The sequence below is a fragment of the Hippopotamus amphibius genome, chromosome 9, assembly GCF_030028045.1.
Source record: "Hippopotamus amphibius kiboko isolate mHipAmp2 chromosome 9, mHipAmp2.hap2, whole genome shotgun sequence".
Classification (NCBI taxonomy): domain Eukaryota; kingdom Metazoa; phylum Chordata; class Mammalia; order Artiodactyla; family Hippopotamidae; genus Hippopotamus; species Hippopotamus amphibius.
In genome coordinates, this window is record NC_080194.1 from 41,194,832 (window position 1) to 41,214,075 (window position 19,244).

Here is a 19,244-nt window from a genome sequence, read left to right on the forward strand (position 1 = left end):
TCCAGCATCGAAAGAAGACAATGTAGAGGTGACAGGCTACACTGCAGGATGTCCTGATGCCTCTTTTTTTTTAATTTTTAATTTTTATACAATTTTAAAGGCTACTTTTCATTTACAGTTAATACAAAATATTGTCTATATTCCTTGTGTTGTACAATACATTCTTGAGGCTATCTTATACCCAATACTTTGTACAACTGCGCCCCCCGCCCACACTGGTAACCACCAGTTTGTTCTCTGTATCTGTGAGTCCTGATTCCTCTTTATTCCTCTCCAGGTTCCAGGGTTTCCTGCAGATTAGAGAACAGGATATTTCCAAGTTCTGTCTGCTTAAGGCTATTAGCAGTTCCTGGGGGTTTCCAGGTTGTTCTTTTGACCAGGAGACCAATCTCTCTATCCTCCATGGGCCACACCCCAATATAAGTCTTCCCATACCTATCACACACTTTTTTCATTCATTGAAATTTTAGAAATTTTGGAGGTTCTTATATTGCAGTTTCTAGGGGTAAAGAGATCATTTTTTAATGAATTCTTAACTGTTCTGTTGAAATACTGACATCTCTCTGATGAAATATTTTCTTTAGCTTTTCCAGCACCTAATTCTAGGATGCTTTCTCTTTGCTTTAGAAGTAATAGATATGGCTAATGCCAGGGTCATCTCTCAAATCAGGAATGGGATAGAAAATGATAAACAGAAGTAGACAGGTGAAACTTAAGAGCAATTCTACCTGCTTATGAGAGATTCCTCCCCATTCTACTCATTCTAAAAATCTAAATTATCCAATAGTCTTTGAAATGGTTCACAAAATTCGGATTCCTTTATTATTCACTGTGCTTTACCCAGAGATTAATCAGGCACCAATCCTATCCTCTAGCATCTTATGCCTCTAAAAAAGTGTGTAAATGTGTGTAAAAACTAAAGCTGGTATAGTACTCTCTACTTTAGTAGACAAGGAGGAATAGGGAAGGTTTTATATAAAAGAGGATGGTGTTTGAGTTGAGACTTTAAGGATAAGTTGGCCTTAAATATATAAAAACGAAAGTCTTGCCTGGATTATAGTTAAGATCATTGCACATGGAATCAAGCAGAACTTAGTTAAACTCCTTACTTTTAAACTAGGTGCCCTGTGCCAGGTACCTAGATTCTAAATGCATCCACGTCCACTCTATAAAACTGAGATGATAAGACTATCTAGAGAGGTCTAAATGAGATGTATAAAACACTGAGCCAGTCATTTGCATGTTTGCTCTCAAATATATCCCTTCTCCCTCTTCATTGCAAGAGGTTAATTCCTGAATGCTGGGTTTCCTAGACTACCTTGTGATCTGGTTTCTAACTGGGTTTAGGCATTGCAGATATTGTAGGAAGATTGACCAGATCCTCTAGTTGAACCTGAGGTATGATGAAATTAGTGACCTTTATTCAGCAGGCAGTGAGAGTAAGGAAAAAGAGAAGCAAGACAACCAGCCTTGGGGGAAAGGGAAGTAAGGCAAGACAATGCAATGCAAATGCAAAACAACGCAATGCATTATCACATTGGATAGTGATTCATAACGAGTTTCAAAAAGGCATGACAAGCCTCTCAGCCAATGGGTTTGCTCATCAGAGCTACAAGGAGGAACCTTACCTTGAAGTAGTTCATGGGAGAGAAAGGAAGGGAAGATATCTGTCCCACTCTCTCCTATCTCTCCTATCAATGCTCAACTCATGGGAACTAACTCCCTGCACTTTTTTCTTATGTTATTTGCCTATAACGGCTGCTCAGAAATCTGGATCCCATGTCCTGCAGCGCGATGTCTCATTTAAATCTGAAAGTGTGTGTATGGAGTGGTAACCCAGCACTGGCAGAGTGCCAAGAGAATAAGAGGGGTTCAAGAGAATCTGAGGTTGTGTACAAGATTAGTATCCAATACATATCACCCTGAAAGACAATGGTGAAGGACAATCTTCCCAATGGATGGAACTTGAAGCAGGGGGTTGTCTACTTTGCTTGAAAAAAAGAATTGATGTAGATGATGTATATATATCACCTTGACCTTGACTGTGTCTTACAGGTTGGCCTGTTGGTCTGGGGCTGAAAAAGAAAATTCAAAGATTGATAACAAAGAGTTATGGATAGAAGAAAGCATTGAATGTCTAGGAAAGGGTCCAGAGTGAAAATATTTTTGTCCCATGTGAATACCCACCAGAGGACATACGATGCAGAGGAGTCACTCAATAATCAGGTAAATAAGGAGACCCATCCTGTGGATGTTGATCAGCCTCTTCCCAGTCACCTATTGCTTGTTCAGTGGGCTCTTGTACAAGTGTTGTTATCAGCAGTGGTAAACGGATAAGCTTGAGGAGAAAACCATGCTTAGGCAGAGACTGCATCCCTGCCTCTTTTGACACTTGCACCTAAAAGGCCAACTCTGAGCCTGATTTTTCCCTATTTCTAAGAGAATCTAGACAGTCTTCTAGGGATATGTTAATTACACTGAACCAAGAGCAATTTGTCCTCACAAAATAGGTACTATTCCAGAGAGTTTCATCTTCCATCTTATATTGCTTCTACCAGCACCACCATTTTTAGACTTACACCATCAGGATATCCAACAACATCACTTGTAACCAAGGAACTGACTTTACAGTCCAAGAATTTTGATCGTGGGATTGCCCTATGGAATGCAGTGGTCTTACAAGGTACACCATCAGCCAGAAAAAACTGACCCAATAAAACTGTGGGATGTACTGCTGAAGGCTCAGGTATGGCAGCAGTTTGGAAACCCAACCCTATGAGATAGGAAGGTTGTCCCAAAAAGTCTGGTACACACTTAAAGTTAACAACTAATATTTTCATATCCATTATAAACACACTCCAGAGAATCAAGAAGGGAGGTGGATGTGGTCCCTATTGCTATCAACATTTTCTTTCCATCCCCAACGTAGGGCTCAGCCCTGTTCGAAGGGTCTAGTAAGGAAAGGAGAAGCTTTTCCACCAGAGTAAGAAAATATGTCCTAATAAATAGGAATTTCCCACTATCCCTGCTCTTTGGGGCTTTTTCAGCCACTGAAGAAATAGAGGATGGAGTTTCTATAGTAGCTGGAATGACTTATTTCTATTACCAAGGAGAACTTGAGTTGCCAGTATATAATGGGAGCAAGGAGGACTATGCCTAAAACCCAAAATTTACATTGAAGAGATTCCTAGTTATCGTTGTCCAGTAACAATAGCCAATGCATTAAAGATAGGAACATAAGGATACTGATCCTTCGGGAATGAAGATTTGGGTCACCTCACTAGGAAAAGAACACTGAAGTACTAAATTGCTGGCAGTGAATGAGGAGAATTTGGAATGAGTGGCAACTTTGATCTTGTAGCCTATTGCCAAGGTGGGAACTGTTGCAGCTATGCGTATATTATGTTAATTGATCTGTATGCATATTATTAAACATGTACCAAACCAACCCTGTGGTGAATGTATTAACATCCTCATATAACAGATGAATAAATCGAAACTCAGAGAGATGGCATGCAACTAATAAACAGCAAGGCTGGCGCTGAATCCTTGTCTACCCTGTCATGAGACGTGTGCTCATTTCTACCCTCCCAACAGTGGCCTACTCTGTGCCTGCAGGAAACCACAAAGGGTCTACAGTGATGTGAGGCAGAGACATTTTCTGAGTGTTTTCAAGTTCACATACAGGTCTGGTCTTCCTTTGATTTTTTACTCTGTTTCCAACTTTGCTTTCTGGGACTATGTTCCTCGAATTAAGTCTGGGTACAGTGGCACAACTGGGACATTAGATATCACCTGAGAACCTTTCACTAAGCAAAGTCTCTTAAAAAGAATTGGAAATTTCAAAGACACAGGAAGTGTCTTTAGGTTTCCAATACCTATAGAAAAAAATTAAGTGGAGTTCAACTGACGTTTTACTTTAAGTTATACAGGGACAAAAAAAAAAAAAGAATGAGTAAGAAGGGATTGAGAATTCTATCCTCATCATCCTTCCTCTTTTCCCCTTCCCCCCTACAGCATATGACCACATCCTATCAGCCGCCCCTACAGCCTCTGCTTGAACTATCAGGGAAGCCTGTTATCTCCTGGCTGTCCCTAAATGAGGGTCTTTTCTGGACCTTTAACTCTCATGCACCTATATTTACTGTGTCACTTAAAGCAAGTCACCCCACTCCATCCTCTCCTATGAGTAATAAACCCCGAATCACTAAGTTGTTGTGACTCTCCTTCGCGGGAGAGCTCCAGGCACTCCTGTCCATCCAAACCTCCTTAAGAGCAGCTCCCACAGGACGCAAGCGTGTGGGGGTGACCAGTGTCAAAGAAAGCAGCATGACTCCCCCACGTAGCAGATACGCTATTTTACTCTCTCAGACCATGAGGACACGGAAGGGAGCGCAAAGCCAGGACGAAGTGCCGCGGAGCTTGCACGCAATCCCCAGCTTCCCGGGCGCCCCATCCCCGGCGCCAAGCGCCCGCCGCATCTCAGCCGCTCCTCCCGCCTCTTCCCTTGGCCCCTCCCACTCTCCTCTTCCTCTGCCCCCTCCCTTGCAGACTAGCCTTTGACAGGAAATCGAAAGTGAAATAGGGAGCCGGCTGTTCCCTGCTGAGTCCCTTGAAAAGGTGAGTGAACTCGGCTCTCTCTAGGTACCCCAGCCCTCCCTGAGGGACCTCTCTCCCCTGCCCCAGATCTGAAGAGCCCCTTCCAAGCAGTCCCCACCCTTAGAGCCTTCCATCTCGGTGTTCCCTTCACAGCAGATCTCCCGCAACCCTAACCCAGTGGTTCTTCCCCCGCTGCCTGGGAGGAGGCTGGGCTGCGAACCTGACTTCCCAGTCCCCCAGAAGGAGCTGGGACTGCCCTGCTTGCTGGCCCCTGAGCTGGGACAAAGGGCCGGGGAAGCTGGGAGAACTAGGATGGCAACCAAGCTCGGAGAGTGGTCCAGGGGAGCCCCAGGGGAGACTCCCATCCGCCAAAGGCCCCCTCTGGAGGTGGAGGGGCAGAGTTGCTCAAGATTAGAAATGTATGGGTCTGTGCCCTGGAGGAAACAAAGACAGGTGCCATGTTCAGAGTAGCTGAGAGAAGAGCCCAGGGAGTGCTCAATCAACCACACATTTGTGTGTATGTGTGTGTATATACACATATGTGTATACGTATACACATATGTACACATATGTGCACACAGAGATATACATATATACTTATAAGAATATGTAAGAATAAATATAAATATTCTTATATATGTTTATATTATAAATAGATCTAGATAGGTCCTTCCATTATTGCAAAGATAAATGAAGATGTATGTGAAGTAGGTAGCACCTGGCACATGAAAGGTGCATGGTAGATGGTCGCTGCTATTAGGATCAGCTTCTCAGCAGAGTAGAAGACCATTGGCCTGAGATGGAAGATGGACGGGTAAAGCCTGGGCACTGAGGGCTTACGCAGAGAATGGACTTGATGAAAGTAGAATTGTAAGCAGCCGTATCTGAGGTTCTCAACCACTTTTGCTATCTCTTTTGGGGACTCAGTTTCCCCTTCTGTCTGACTGAATCAGTGAAGCCGACTTTGGAGGAGAAGGTCTTGTTTTCAGGGTGAGGTCCTTGTCTTTTCTTGTTTTCACCCCCTCCAGTCCACTCTCCCTTCATGGTTTCCTTTGAATTGTTTTTGCTTTTATCACACAGCTCTTGTCGTCTCCTCCGTTCCTCTTCTCCTCGCCCCATTAAGCCACCAGAAGATCTCCTCAGTGCTGCTTAATAGGAATATTACCCCATGGCCTCAGCAGTGCCCTTGGCAATAATGTGGGAGGAGGTCACATGCTCTGTCTGCCTGGATCCCATGGTGGAGCCTGTGAGCATTGAATGCGGTCACAGCTTCTGCAAGGAATGCATCTCTGAGGTTGGGAAAGATGGGGGCAGCGTCTGTCCTGTGTGCCGACACCAATTCCTGCTCCGGAACCTCCGGCCCAACCGACAGGTGGCCAACATGGTGGACAACCTTAGGAAAATCAGCCAGGGTGCCAAGGAGGGCACACAAGGGGAGCTGTGTGTGGTGCACAGAGAGAAACTTCACCTATTTTGTAAGGAAGATGGGAAGGCCCTTTGCTGGGTGTGTTCCCAGTCCCAGAAACACCGTGACCATCCCATGGTCCCTATTGAGGAGGCTGCTCAGGAGTACCAGGTGAGGCCTTAGCGTGGAGGCACACAAACAGGTAGAAAGGAGATGGGGCCCTGAGGACTGCTTTGTTCCCCAGAGCTGGGAATGGGAGAGAGTCACCTGTGGAGTTGAGAGGTTGGGGAAAGAACCGGGGTCTCCTGCCTTCTGTGTTTTATATAAGGGGAGGATTTCAAGCTCAGCACAATTTTCTCATTCCCCAGGAGCAGGGTATATGTTATGGGAAAATGCTGCAAGATCATGTTTCCTTGTGGCCTCCTGGTTAATTAGGAATGAGTAGCCACAACCCCTCCTACCCCAACAGTGTGGCTCTATTTTGTAAGAAACATCAGGCTTTTTCCAGGGTCTTCTCATCCACAGAATTCCTACCCCAAACTCTAGTCCTTGCTCGTTCTCTGCATTCAGGCTTTTCTAAGAACCAGTATGATCTTCCCCCACCTCACACCGACCCACCCTACCTCTTGGTCTGAGTGGGCATCAACCTGCTATCTTTCTCTGCAGGAGAAGCTCCAAATGGCACTACAGAAACTAAGAAACAAGCAGGAGTTGGCTGAGAGGTTGGAAGTGGATGTTGCAATGAAGAAAGAAGCCTGGAAGGCAAGTTATGTCCTGAAGGGAATCTTAGATCAGAAGCCTGGGGATCTAAGAGCAGGACCTGGGGAGGGTTCAGGGTCCTGGGCTCAGGAAAGCCCTAACCAAGCTATGCCAGTCCCTATATCTCACTCCCCAAGAACCAGCTGTCCCCTAGGTCTCCTGATGGAGGGGAATAAAAGGGTGGGTCTCAAAGAGAGCTCCCAATCAGATGGAGAGTCTTAGACGAAGGTGCTGAGAGACAAGACATACCCTAAACCTGCTCCTTGAGCCCAGTCTCTGGAGTTGACAGCACAGGTCCTCAGTGTCTGGGATGGAGGAATCCCAGGAGAGACGCCAATGGCTTGGCCTGCCAGGAAATGACAAGGGCTGTGAGGAACAGACTTAAGGGAACCCTCAAGGCCTAAGGTGGGAAAACCAGTCTGACCAGGTGGTTCCTTGACCATGTCCACATCACTGGCCCAAAGTGTAATGGAGAGCTACAGCTTGTTCTGCACCAGGGCTTAGGAGGTGGGGTGGGTCAGGGACTAGAAAGGAGTGGAAGCAGCCCATGGCCAAGAGATCCCAGCAGAGGAGGATTTGGGACCAGAGAAGGGTGTCATGCTGTGTGGCAAAAGGGGTGATCCTTTGCCAATGAGTGACCCTCTGATTACAAGCAGGAGAGGTCAAGCAAAGAATGACTCCTTTTCCCCAGGGCTTAGGAGCGGTTGTGAGCCTGTCTTTGTGAGGTTGTTGGGGGTGGGGCCAGGTGTTACTCCCTCAGTTACTCACTGAGATATGAAGACAAAGGGACAGGTTTGGGTGGTGACTTGAAGGAGGTCGGGGCACTCTCTGATACCATAGGCTCACACAGCTGTGGTTGGAGGGCAGCTATGGTACGCCCCCACCAGTCCCCATTCCCCTCTTAGTCCCGGAAGCCTCATCCATCTACCTCCCCAGCAAAACTGTGTATGCATGTGTTTATTGCCAGACAGAGTCAGAGTGATGAGTCTTCAAGGAATAGAAATAGATATGGACACCTCAATTCCCAAACCTTAGGAGATTGTGATTTAAAAAAAAAAAAAAAAAAAAAACCTCTTTCTTTCCATTGACACCAAAGGGGAAGGTTGAGGCACACAAATTGAGGATTCATGAAGAGTTTGTAAGACAGAGAAACTTCCTGGCTGAAGAGGAGCAGAGGCAACTGCAGAAGCTGGAGGAGGATGAGAGGGAACAGCTGAGAGCTCTGGGGGCCCAAGAGGCCAGGCTGGCCCAGCAGAGCCAGGCCCTGCAGGAGCTGATCTCAGAGCTGGAAAGGAGGAGTCGGGGCTCAGCGCTGGAGCTGCTGCAGGTGAGGCCTGAGGACGGGCTCCCCTCTGAGATTCAAGGAGTAATTGAAAAAAGCCAGAGCTTTTTGGGGCTGCCTTCAGAGCATGCAGAAACTTGGTCCCTGGAATTTTCTTAGATAAAACAGACTGGAATTCAGACCCATGAGTGGTTTGCATTCAATGCATGGAAAGGTACAAATTTAGGAGGGAATATTCCATGAAGCAATTAAAAGAAATGGACATCTCTGGTAAGTACCTACTCTAATATATTCCAGATTCATGACCTTGGGAAAGTACCTTAATCTTTCTGAGGATTTCTCATATGTTAAATGAACATTATAGTATTACATATCTCAGAGAGACAATAGCCCAGCCCCAGGCCTGCCCCTGATTCTGTCTGTAACCCTACGTCATTTTCCTTTCCTAGACCTAATGTCTCCATTTGTGAAACAAGGGGGAGAGAGTGGGCTAAATAACAAGGGTTTTCCAGGCTTTAGTCATAAATTTATCATCTTTACACTTTCTGCTACTTGGAACTCCCCAAATGATTTGAGCATGTTACTTTTTTCTTTACATTGTCTCACTCTTTCACCTGAGTAAATTTAGTTTAAAGGGAAATTTGTCCTCACAAAGACAGATACCATGATATCACTTACATGTGGAATCTAAAAAGATAATACAAAGGAACTGATTTTACAAAACAGAAACAGACTCACAGACATAGAAAAACTTACGGTTACCAAGGGGATAAGGGCGTGGGGGATAAGTTAGGGATTTGGGATTGACATATACCCACTGCTATATATAAAATAGATAAATAACAAGGACCTACTGCATAGCACAGGGAACTCTACTCAATATCTTGCAATAATCTGTAATGGAAAAGAATCTGAAAAAGAATAGATATGTATATATATGTATAACTGAATCACTTTGCCATACACCTGAAACATTAACTATACTTCAATTAAATAAAAAAAGAGACAAGGGACAAAAAAGGGTCCACTCTTGGGAAAGCCCCACAGGGTCCTGCTCAGTCTCAGTACGTATGAAATGCTTAGAACAGTACCTGGAACACAGTGTGTGGTTGCATAAGTATTAGTTAATTTTATTATCATTTATATTATGAAATACCTACTGAACATAAAAACAGTAAATTGGAAATGAGGAAACAAAGCTAAAAGTAAAATAACTAAGAAAATAAAATTAAACCTTGTGAGCATAATATTGTCTTCCCAGGAAAATCAGCACCAAGAAATGAGAATTTTAGAGAAATATTAAAACATGACCTTCTTCTCCCCTTATTTAGCCTAAGTCAGTGCTCTCATTTGGTAGTATAGCTTAGATGTGTATGCTAATGGCACAAATTATTGAGTTATATGGCTATCCTTGTGACTTTGCTTGTGTTATGCCTGTTTCCTAAATAGAATATAAATAACAGTACTTACCTAATAGGAGCTTAGTAATAATTAAACAAGACAAGCTATACCAAAAAAAAAAAAAAAAAAGGAAATTTCTCCTAAGCAATAGCCATGTGTTGATATGATACTTTTTCTAATGTATTTCATAACAATAATATTAATAACTGCAAACTCTTAAATAGCACATATAACATGCCAGGCATTCAGTCCCTTATGACAATGCAATGAGGTGGATGCTACTGTTGTTCCCATTTCATAGATGAGAAAACTAAGGTACAGAGATGTGAAGAGATTTAATGAGAGACTAAAGCTAAAAAACTTAAGTTCACCTGAATAGTAAGAGGTATTAAGTAGAACACATATCAATGAATTTATGTTCTACTTAAAATCATCTCACATCCACCAATGATATGCTTGCCTCACTCTGGGACCCTTTGGACTAGATGGTCTCAAACGTCCCTCAGCTGTAACATATTCTATGTTTCCTCTTTTCCCCACACCTTTTCACTGTTTCTCGGTCAGATGTGGTCATGAAGCCATTTCTGGTTTGTGCAAAAAAACTGCCAGGATTGATTTGACTTGGCAGGCTCTCTTCTTCACATTATCTAAATCTCACTTCTGCCCAATATTGAGCAGAGCTTTCTAAGGCACTTTTGACTGGGCCTAGGAGCCTGCCAATTCCCCGGTAAGGACCCCAACCCCTGCCACAGAATGTTCTCAGATGCTTTGGTTTTACGTACATGACGGGGGCAACATTAACTACAGAGTAGGACAGAGCTCAAACGAGCCAGCCCTTCCTCCCCAAACAGTGCAAGCCCACAAGCAAGAGCAGTTTCTGTGCATTCCACGCATCCTGACTTGGCCATTCTTTCTCTGTGACTGTCTCTGGGCCTCAGCCAGCCTGGGCTATTTGCCCCTTTCGTCTCTCCTGCCTGCCCCTACCAAGAATCTGGTCTTTTTAATTTGTTTTCTGAGTCAGAGTTTGTAAGCTGCTCCTCCTTTCCCTAAGTATAAGTCACGCCCATGCTGGGTGTCTGCACCCACACGTATCTCTTGTTCCAAGCTGGTCAGATGCATCTTTCAGGCCTTGGCCCAGAGGGATGGGGCAGAGCAGTGTCCTGGGTGGCATCGCATCACCCACAGTACCGAAGTCTCAGTCGTAAACCAGTGACTCCAGAACTTACTCTCTGTCTTGTCTCTCCTTAGGAGGTGGAAACTGTCCTGGAAAGGTAAGGAGAGGTTTTCTTTGTTAGAGGAGGGGGCAGCAGGAGGTATATATACCTGTGAAAAAGGGGTTTGAGTTAGAAAACATGCATTAAGTTATCCCCATTCTCCTCCCTATTCTCAAAGACCCAATCCTCCATAAATATTTTCTGGTCTCAGAAGGCTAATTAATGGACACCTCAGTTGGTGAGTTGCCCAAAGTAATTGGACTGTAACATCTTTACAAAGTGAAGTTATGACCAACAGGGAAGTTCTGAGTCTACAGCTTGCTGGGACTCCTTCTTTATAAAGAATCTAACCAGTTTCAAACCTCCCAGAAAGAGCCATGGGTAAGACCCACAGTGTGGGCGAGACTCCTTGAGGTTCCTCATGGACGTGATTCAGCCTATATCAGACACCTTGAGCATAAAATGAAACAGACAGTGCTTGCATAGTAACCTCAGGCTCAGGAGGAGATACAGACTGTTCAGGTGGTGCAGAGGCCCATGTAGCCAGCAAGGCTTGGATAGAAACTAAATTCTACCTCCTTTTGCCCTTCACCCCCAGGAATCCTAACACAGGAGGTGTTTTTGCATTATATTAAATTATCAGTCATTCCCAAGGGCGGTTACAGCAACAGGATTTGGGGAGGGTGAGGTAGGAGTTGGAGACAAGGTCTCTAAGTCTTTTTTTCCCCAGGAGTGAGTCCTGGAACCTGAAGGAGCTGGACATCACCTCCCCAGATGTGAGGAATGTGTGCTATGTGCCTGGGCTTAAGAAGATGCTGAGGACATGTGGAGGTGAGGCCGACACCAGGGGTGTGGGACTGGCCTGCTGGGAAGTCCAAGGGAACAAGGAGGGCACACAGTGCATCCCAGGGTTGGGGAGAGATGGCAGGTCAGAGTAGGCGGGGCAGGGGCAGAAAGGTCAGAGCAGGGGTCAGAGTTGGCTCAGGGGTCATTTCCTCACACGGTGAGACTCAGGGTCACCCCTTCTTCTTCATCCTCCCACCACAGACGTAGGGTTACTGACTCCCCACACTCTCCTGCCTTGACTGTGGTCCCCTCTCTGCAGTACACGTCACTCTGGATCCACATACAGCCAACCCGTGGCTCATCCTTTCAGAGAATCGGAGACAAGTGAGGCTTGGAAACACCCAGCAGAAAGTACCTGAAAATGAGGAGAGATTTGATACTTACCCCATGGTCCTGGGTGCCCAGCACTTTGACTCCGGCAAAGTTTACTGGGAGGTAGATGTGACGGGAAAGGAGGCCTGGGACCTGGGGGTTTGTAGAGACTCGGTGAAGAGGAAGGGGCATTTTGTGCTCAACCCCAACAATGGCTTCTGGACAATTTGGCTATGGAACAAAGGAAAATATGAGGCTGGCACCTGCCCCGAGACTCCCCTCCACCTTCAGGTGCCTCCAAGCCGAGTTGGGATCTTCCTAGACTATGAGGCCAGCACTGTCTCCTTCTACAACATCAGTGACCATGGCTCCCTCATCTACACCTTCTCTGAATGTGCCTTCGCTGGACCTCTGCGGCCCTTCTTCAATCCTGGTTTCAATAACACAGGAAGAAATGCAGCCCCTCTGATCCTCTGTCCACTGAGGATGGGCTGATAGAGATCCAGATGGCTCTCTCTGGACGCCAAAACCCCTCTGTCGGTTCTCCTTCTCAGCCACTGGCCCTGTCTCATTTGCCCATGAACTCCAAACCACCTTTGTCTCTGCAGAGGTGTCAGGATGCCAGCAGGCAAACTTTGGCAGGGAGGTCACCAGAGGTCTATGTCCAATGACCTGCAACACCAATATTCCTGCCCTACATTGCTTTATGATTCCCTCCATGAAACAAACTACTTGTATTTGGCCCCCAAACTCAGCTGGTTCAACTAAAACATGTTTCTGCCTTCCTTATGTGATTTGAGTTTTGTTATCTCCTCTCCATCTCTAGGCCTTTGGTCAGATCTCTGCTAAGTATCTTGCAGAGGGCTCCCTAAATAAATTGGACCTCCGTCTATCCCATCGTTCCTGTCTCGTACGCATCTAGGATTATCTTTCCAACATACACGCATCTGATCATGAGTGGCTCCCCACTGCCTGTAGAAAAACAGCCATTAACAGCCATACTTTTAAAATAAAGGCTGAGAGAATTCCCTGATAGTCCAGTGGTTAGGACTGTGAGCTTTCACTGCTGAGGGTGTAGGTTCAGTTCCTGGTTGGGGAAATAAGATCCACAAGCCCGTGGTGCAGCCAAGAAAAAGAACAAAAGTAACATAAAGGCTGAATTATGCGTGCCTTAGATTGCCATGGTAAATATCCAGCCAGCTGTGCTCCCCTGATCCCACTCTCACCTCCCAACCACATCCTGTTGATAGCAGAGTTGGTAAAAGGGCATATCAATATAAATGGCAGGTGTGATGTTTTTTGATGTGTCAACTTGCCCATATGTGCCCCAGTTTTTCAATCAAACACTAGTCCAGATGTTTCTGTGAAGGTATTTTTATAGATGTCATCAAAGTCCATAATCATTTGACTTTAAATAAGGGAGATTGTCTTAGATAAGCTGGGTGGGCCTAACGTTCAATCAGGTGAAAGTCGCTAAGGGCGGATCTGAGGCTTCCCTGGAGAAGATATTCCTCAATGCATGCCCAAGAGTCCCAGCTTCCTCTTCCTGATAGCCTGCCCTGCGGATTTACAACTTGCCTTGCCGGCGCCCACAGTTGTATAAGTGAATTTCTTGCAATACATAAATAAATCTCTTCATATTTATCCCCTGCTGGTTCTCCTTCTCCAGTCGAATCCTGACTGGGGTGAAGGCCAGGATGGAGGTAACAGCATCACCTGGTTTCAGCAAACTCTTGAATTTAAGCTTTTAAGGTTGGTGCAGTGAAGCTCTACACCTGAGTATCAGTAGGCTGCTTAAGAGCCACTATCTTTCCAGGAACCCTGATTCCTTACCTAAAATAGAATCTCAGATTGCTCTTAGCACAGCTGCTAAATATTTCATGAAAAACTTGGATACTATACAAAGATGTCAGTGACCTTAAAAAGAGCTTGTTGATAAAGGAGTTGTTTCTAGGAATGAGTAATGGTCTATTGTAACACTGGACAGAAAAAAGGTACTTTGATGGGAAGATAAAAGGAACAGAATCTTCAGGCAAGAGCCAACATCACAGAGCTAAATCAATGTAAGTTGGCAAAGTCGACCAGTGCCTTAGTTGATACACTGGAGAGAACATGGAGAACTCAGTCCTCTTATGAATGGAATGTACTGGGGGAGGGTTGGATTCTGTATATCCAAATGGGTTATAAAGAAATATTTTTTAAGAGAAAAGTAGGTTATGAAATCAGCTTTTCTGCTTCTCTGTGTCTTTGTCTTGGGGTTGACCAATGTAAATGATGGTTGTTTGTTTTCCCTTCAATTGATATACTGGTGGGAAGAAACTGCCATAATGATATAAACTTAAATATTCTAGTTTCTCAAAATCTAAATACCTTGGTATATTGGGTTACCCTAATACTTGGAGATGTATATCACAGAGATCTGGGTCTCCACAAAAAGGAATTAAATAGAGATGTCTTAGTATCTCAACTTTTATCCCCACCAATAATTACTAACAAGTGATCCAGGTACACACCTGCATGTAACACACAAGATTATCATACTAAGTGAAGTAAGCCAAAGATAAATATCATATGATATCGCTTATACGTGGAATCTAAAACAAAACAAACAAACAAAAAAGATACAAATGAACTCACATACAAAACAGAAACAGATCCACAGACATAGAAAATGAACTTATGGTACCAAAGGGGAAAGGGGAGTTGGAGGGATAAATTAGGAAGTTGGGATCAACATATACACACTACTATATATAAAACAGATAACTGACAAGGACCTACTGTATAGCACACGAAACCATACTCAATATTTTGTAATAACCTATAAGGGAAAAGAATCTGGAAAAAATAGATGTATATGTATGTATAACTGAAACACTTTGCTGTACAGCAGAGATTAACACAACATTGTAAATCAACTATACTTCAATAAATTTTTTTTTTAATTCTCTTGAGACATGAAAGATTCACCAGCACCAGTTTTAATTTTGGTTAATATTATCCTTTAAAATCCAAATAAGGCCTGTTGATTTTTGTGACCTCTGATTCCACAACTTCCTTTTGCAATAGAAGCAGCAGAAATTGTTACAGCAAAATTGTAAAGATAAACAAGCTAAGTCAGAAAGAAGTTAAACGTTTACCCACTGCTTACTGTCAAGCATATTCAAGATCCTGTTTATACTTTATATTTCTTTTGTTCTATCACAGCCATATGATAATAGCATAATCAAGAAATTTAAAGATTATGGTGGGGGACTTCCCTGGTGGCACAGTGGTTAAGAATCTGCCTGCCAATGCAGGGGACACAGGTTCAAGCCTGGTCTGGGAAGATCCCACATGCCACAGAGCAACTAAGCCCATGCACCACAACTGCTGAGCCTATGCTATAGAGCCCTCAAGCCACAACTAGTGAGCCCACACACCACAACTACTGAAGCCCGTGCACCCTAGAGCACATGTGCCACAACTACTGAAGCCCACACACTTAGAGCCCGTGCCCCGCAACAAGAGAAGCCACCACTCTGAGAAGCCTGCACACTCGCACACCACAACAAAGAGTAGCCCCTGCTCACCACAACTAAAGAAAGCCTGCACGCAGCAACAAAGACCCAACACAGACAAAAAAAATAAAAAATAAAGATTATGGTGCCCCTCACTTTTTTATTTATGAAAATATTTTATATTTTAAATTTTTCCAGCTTTATTATGGTATAACTGACAAATATAAGCTGTGTATATTAAGGTGTATACTTAAATATACATGTATACATGTATACTTTTTGAAATGATTACCGCAATTCAGCTGAGTAACAGGTTCATTGCCTCACATAGTTACTGTTTGTGTGTGTATAGTAAGAACGCTTCAGATCAACTCTCTTAGCAAATTTCGAGCATACAATACCATATTTTAAACTATAGTCACCATACCACCGTTAGATCCCCAAACTGAAAGTTTTACCCTTCAAGCAACATCTCCCTTTTCCCTCTACCCTCATGCCCCTCGCAACCGCCATTCTACTCTCTACTTCTATGAGTTCAATTTTTTGGATTCTACATATAAGAGAAATCATACTATTTTTTTCTTTCTGTGTATGGCTTATTTCATTTAGCAGAAGGTACTCCAGGTTTATTCATGTTGTCACAAATAGCTGGATTTCCTTCTTTTTATGATTGAATAATATTCCATTCTGTATATGTACCACATTTTCCTTTTGTTTTCTCCCAGATTTATTGAGATATAACATTTTGTAAGTTTCAGGTGCACAATGGAATGATTTAATGTACATATAGATGGCAAAATGATTACCACAACAAGGTTAATTAACACATGTATCACTTCACATAGTTACATTTGTGTATGTTTGTGGTGAGAACTTTTAAGATCTACTCTCTTGGCAACTTTCAAATATACAATACAGTATTATTAACTACAGCCACCATGCTGTACAGTACTCCCTCATAACATATTCATCTCACAACTAGAAGTTTGTACCCTTGACCACTTTACCCATTTCCCCCACCCCCAACCCCTCACCTCTGGCAACTACAAATCTGTTCTCTGTTTCTATGAGTTTGTTTTTTTTAGATTCCACTTATAAATGAGATCATACAGTATTTATCTTTATTTCATTTAGTGTAGTGTTTTTAAGGTTCATCCATGTTGTCACAGATGGCAAGATTTCCTTCTTTTTATGGCTGAATAACATAAATGCATATATATGTGTGTGTGTGTTCATATATATCACATTTTATTTATCCATTCGTCAGTGGACACAGGTTGATTCTATGTCTTGCTATTGTAAACAATGCTGCGATTACATGGGGATGCATGTAACTCTTTGAGATACTGATATCATTGTTTCCAGATATATACCCAGAAGTGGAATTTCTGAATCATACGGTAGTTCTATTTTTAATTTTTTGAAGAACATTCATACTGTTTTTCATCGTGGCTCCACAAATTTACATTCCCACCAACGTTGCTCAATGGTTCCCTTTTCTCCACTTCCTTGCCAGCATTTGTTATCTCTTGTATTTTTGATAATAGCCATCCTAACAGGTTTGAGGGGCTATTCTCATTGTAGTTTTCACTCACATTTCCCTGGTAATTAGTGATGTTGAGAATCTCTTCATGTTCCTATTGGCCATTTGCATGTCTTCTTTGAAAAAAATCTAATCAGGTCTTTTGCCCATCTTTTTAGTCAGATTATTTGGGGGTTTTTTTTGGGGGGGGGGGAGGTTGCTATTGAGTTTTGCTACTGAGTTTCATGGGTTCCATATATATTTGGATATTAACCCCTTATCAGATATGTGACTTGCAAATATTTTCTCCCATTCCATAGTTGCCTTTTCATTTTACTGATCGTTTGCTTTGCTGTGCAGAAGCTTTTTGGTTTGATGTAGTTCCACTTCTTTATTTTGCTTTTCTTGCCTGTACTTTTGGTGTGATATCAAGAAAATCATTGCAGGACCAATGTCAAGAAGTTTTTCTCTATATTTTCTTCTAAGATTTTTACAGTGTCAGGACTTACAATTAAGTCTTTAATCCACTTCAAGTTAACTTTTGTGTATGGTGTAAGATAAAGGCCCAATTTCAGTCTTTTGCATGTGAATATCCAGTTTTCTTAACACCATTTATTAAGAGACTGTCCTTTCCTCATTAAGAATTCTCGATACCCTTGTCAAGGATTAATTGACCTTATATGCAAGGGTTTATTTCTGAGCTCTTTATTCTGTTCCATTGGTCCAATTTGTAATTTGGAATAAAATTTGTAAGATATCTCAAATGCATATACTATTAAATTAATATATATTTTGTTTAGGTGTTTTAATTTCAATGTCCTAGGTAAGTTCATTGTAAGAAATAATTCTCATTTTTAATAAGATTTAGTTTGGTTTTCATATTTCTATTTTTCTGGGACCCTATGCATGCACTAAGTAGAGTCTCTAAGAGAATAAGTAACTTCCCCAAGGTCAAACACATCACTTTTGGTGAATCCAGAACTCAAATCTCATTCTGATCCAAAAGCTTGCACTCTTTCCTGAATACTACCCTGCTCAAGGTAACATGGCATTCTATCTTTCAAAGTCATGACAGATCACTTTGTTCACAGTCAGTACAATCCTTAGTTCATAAATCTCTACAAAATAGGCAAAGGAAATGCAAGATCCTAAGTTGATAAACATATCACCTGTCGTACAGACTCAGCAGTGTTTCCACTGTGAAGACAAAGTACTAACCACATACTCTCGAATCTTCCTGGTCTTGACCCCATAAATGATGGGGTTTAGCATAGGAGGGGCTAACATGCAGACATTTGCCAGCAGAATGTGGGCATAAGGAGGAACATGATGCCCAAACCGCTGGGCGATTATGGTAAAAATGCCAGGCAAGTAGAACATGGAAATGACCCCAAGGTGGCAGCCACATGTGCCTAGGGCCTTTTGCCGAGCTCCTTGGGAAGGGAGGTGGAAGACCGCATTGAGGATGAAGGTATAGGAAACCAAGATGAGCAAGGCATCTACCACTACAGTAGAGAGAAGAACAGACAAGCCATACCAGACATTGACACGAATGTCAGCACAAGCAAATCTGGCAACAGCCATGTGCTCACAGTAGGTATGTGGTAGCACATTGTTACGGCAGAAAGGCAGTCTCTTCACCAGGAACACATCTGGGAGTATCACAAAGAAGCTCCTCAGGACCACAGCCAGACCAACCCTTATGATTACTGCACAACTGAGCGCTGTGGTATAGCGCAGTGGGTCACAGATGGCCACATAGCGGTCAAATGCCATGGCCAACAGAATTCCTGATTCAGCAATGAAGGTGGCATGGATGAAGAAGATTTGGGTGATGCAGCCATCAAGAGAAATCTCTCCAGCGTGGAACCAGAATATGGCCAGGGCTTTGGGCACAGTGGTAGTGGACAGGATGAGGTCGGCCACAGCCAGCATGCAGAGGAAGAGGTACATGGGTTCATGGAGGCTGCGTTCAGTGATGATGAGGAAGACAAGGAGGCTATTCCCAAGGACAGCAACAAGGAAGGAAATAAAGAAGGGGAGAGAGATCCACAAGTGCTGGTCTTCCAGGCCAGGGATCCCCAGCAGAATGAAGAATGAATGGCTGGCACCCGTGTGGTTAGGGGTTGCCATGCCCGGACGAATCATTTGGATGGTGGTGTATGGGATTTGGCAGTCATCTCTTCTCTCTTTCCAAAAAGGTGAATGGGGCTGGAATAGAGGTGAAGAGGAAAGTTAGAAACTTACACTCAGCTAAAAACAACTCCATGCTTGTTTTGCTTTTGTGAAATATGCTTGCTGTGAGGAGAAAAACAGAAAAACAGGATGACCTAACAATTCAATGTAACTTTAAGATGTTTTGCTAAAAAATGGAAAGTTCTGCACCTGCTCTTGTAAGTTTCTG

The 19,244-nt window shown here is 43.3% G+C and overlaps 2 protein-coding genes across 2 annotated transcripts; one reads left to right on the forward strand and one right to left on the reverse strand.

Annotated features, from left to right (window-relative positions):
• The first annotated feature begins 4,564 nt into the window (after nucleotides 1-4,564).
• On the forward strand, nucleotides 4,565-12,813 carry TRIM21 (tripartite motif containing 21). Its single transcript, XM_057695567.1, has 7 exons — nucleotides 4,565-4,620; nucleotides 5,680-6,175; nucleotides 6,671-6,766; nucleotides 7,860-8,090; nucleotides 10,695-10,717; nucleotides 11,391-11,491; nucleotides 11,766-12,813. The coding sequence occupies exons 2-7, from the start codon at nucleotides 5,768-5,770 to the stop codon at nucleotides 12,311-12,313; spliced, it is 1,407 nt and encodes a 468-aa protein (XP_057551550.1). The 5' UTR covers nucleotides 4,565-4,620; nucleotides 5,680-5,767; the 3' UTR covers nucleotides 12,314-12,813.
• A 5,209-nt stretch (nucleotides 12,814-18,022) lies between these two features.
• LOC130829253 (olfactory receptor 52B4-like) lies at nucleotides 18,023-18,973 on the reverse strand. Its single transcript, XM_057695568.1, has one exon. It carries the CDS (start codon nucleotides 18,971-18,973, stop codon nucleotides 18,023-18,025), a length of 951 nt encoding a protein of 316 aa, XP_057551551.1.
• Between the last annotated feature and the right edge of the window lie 271 nt (nucleotides 18,974-19,244).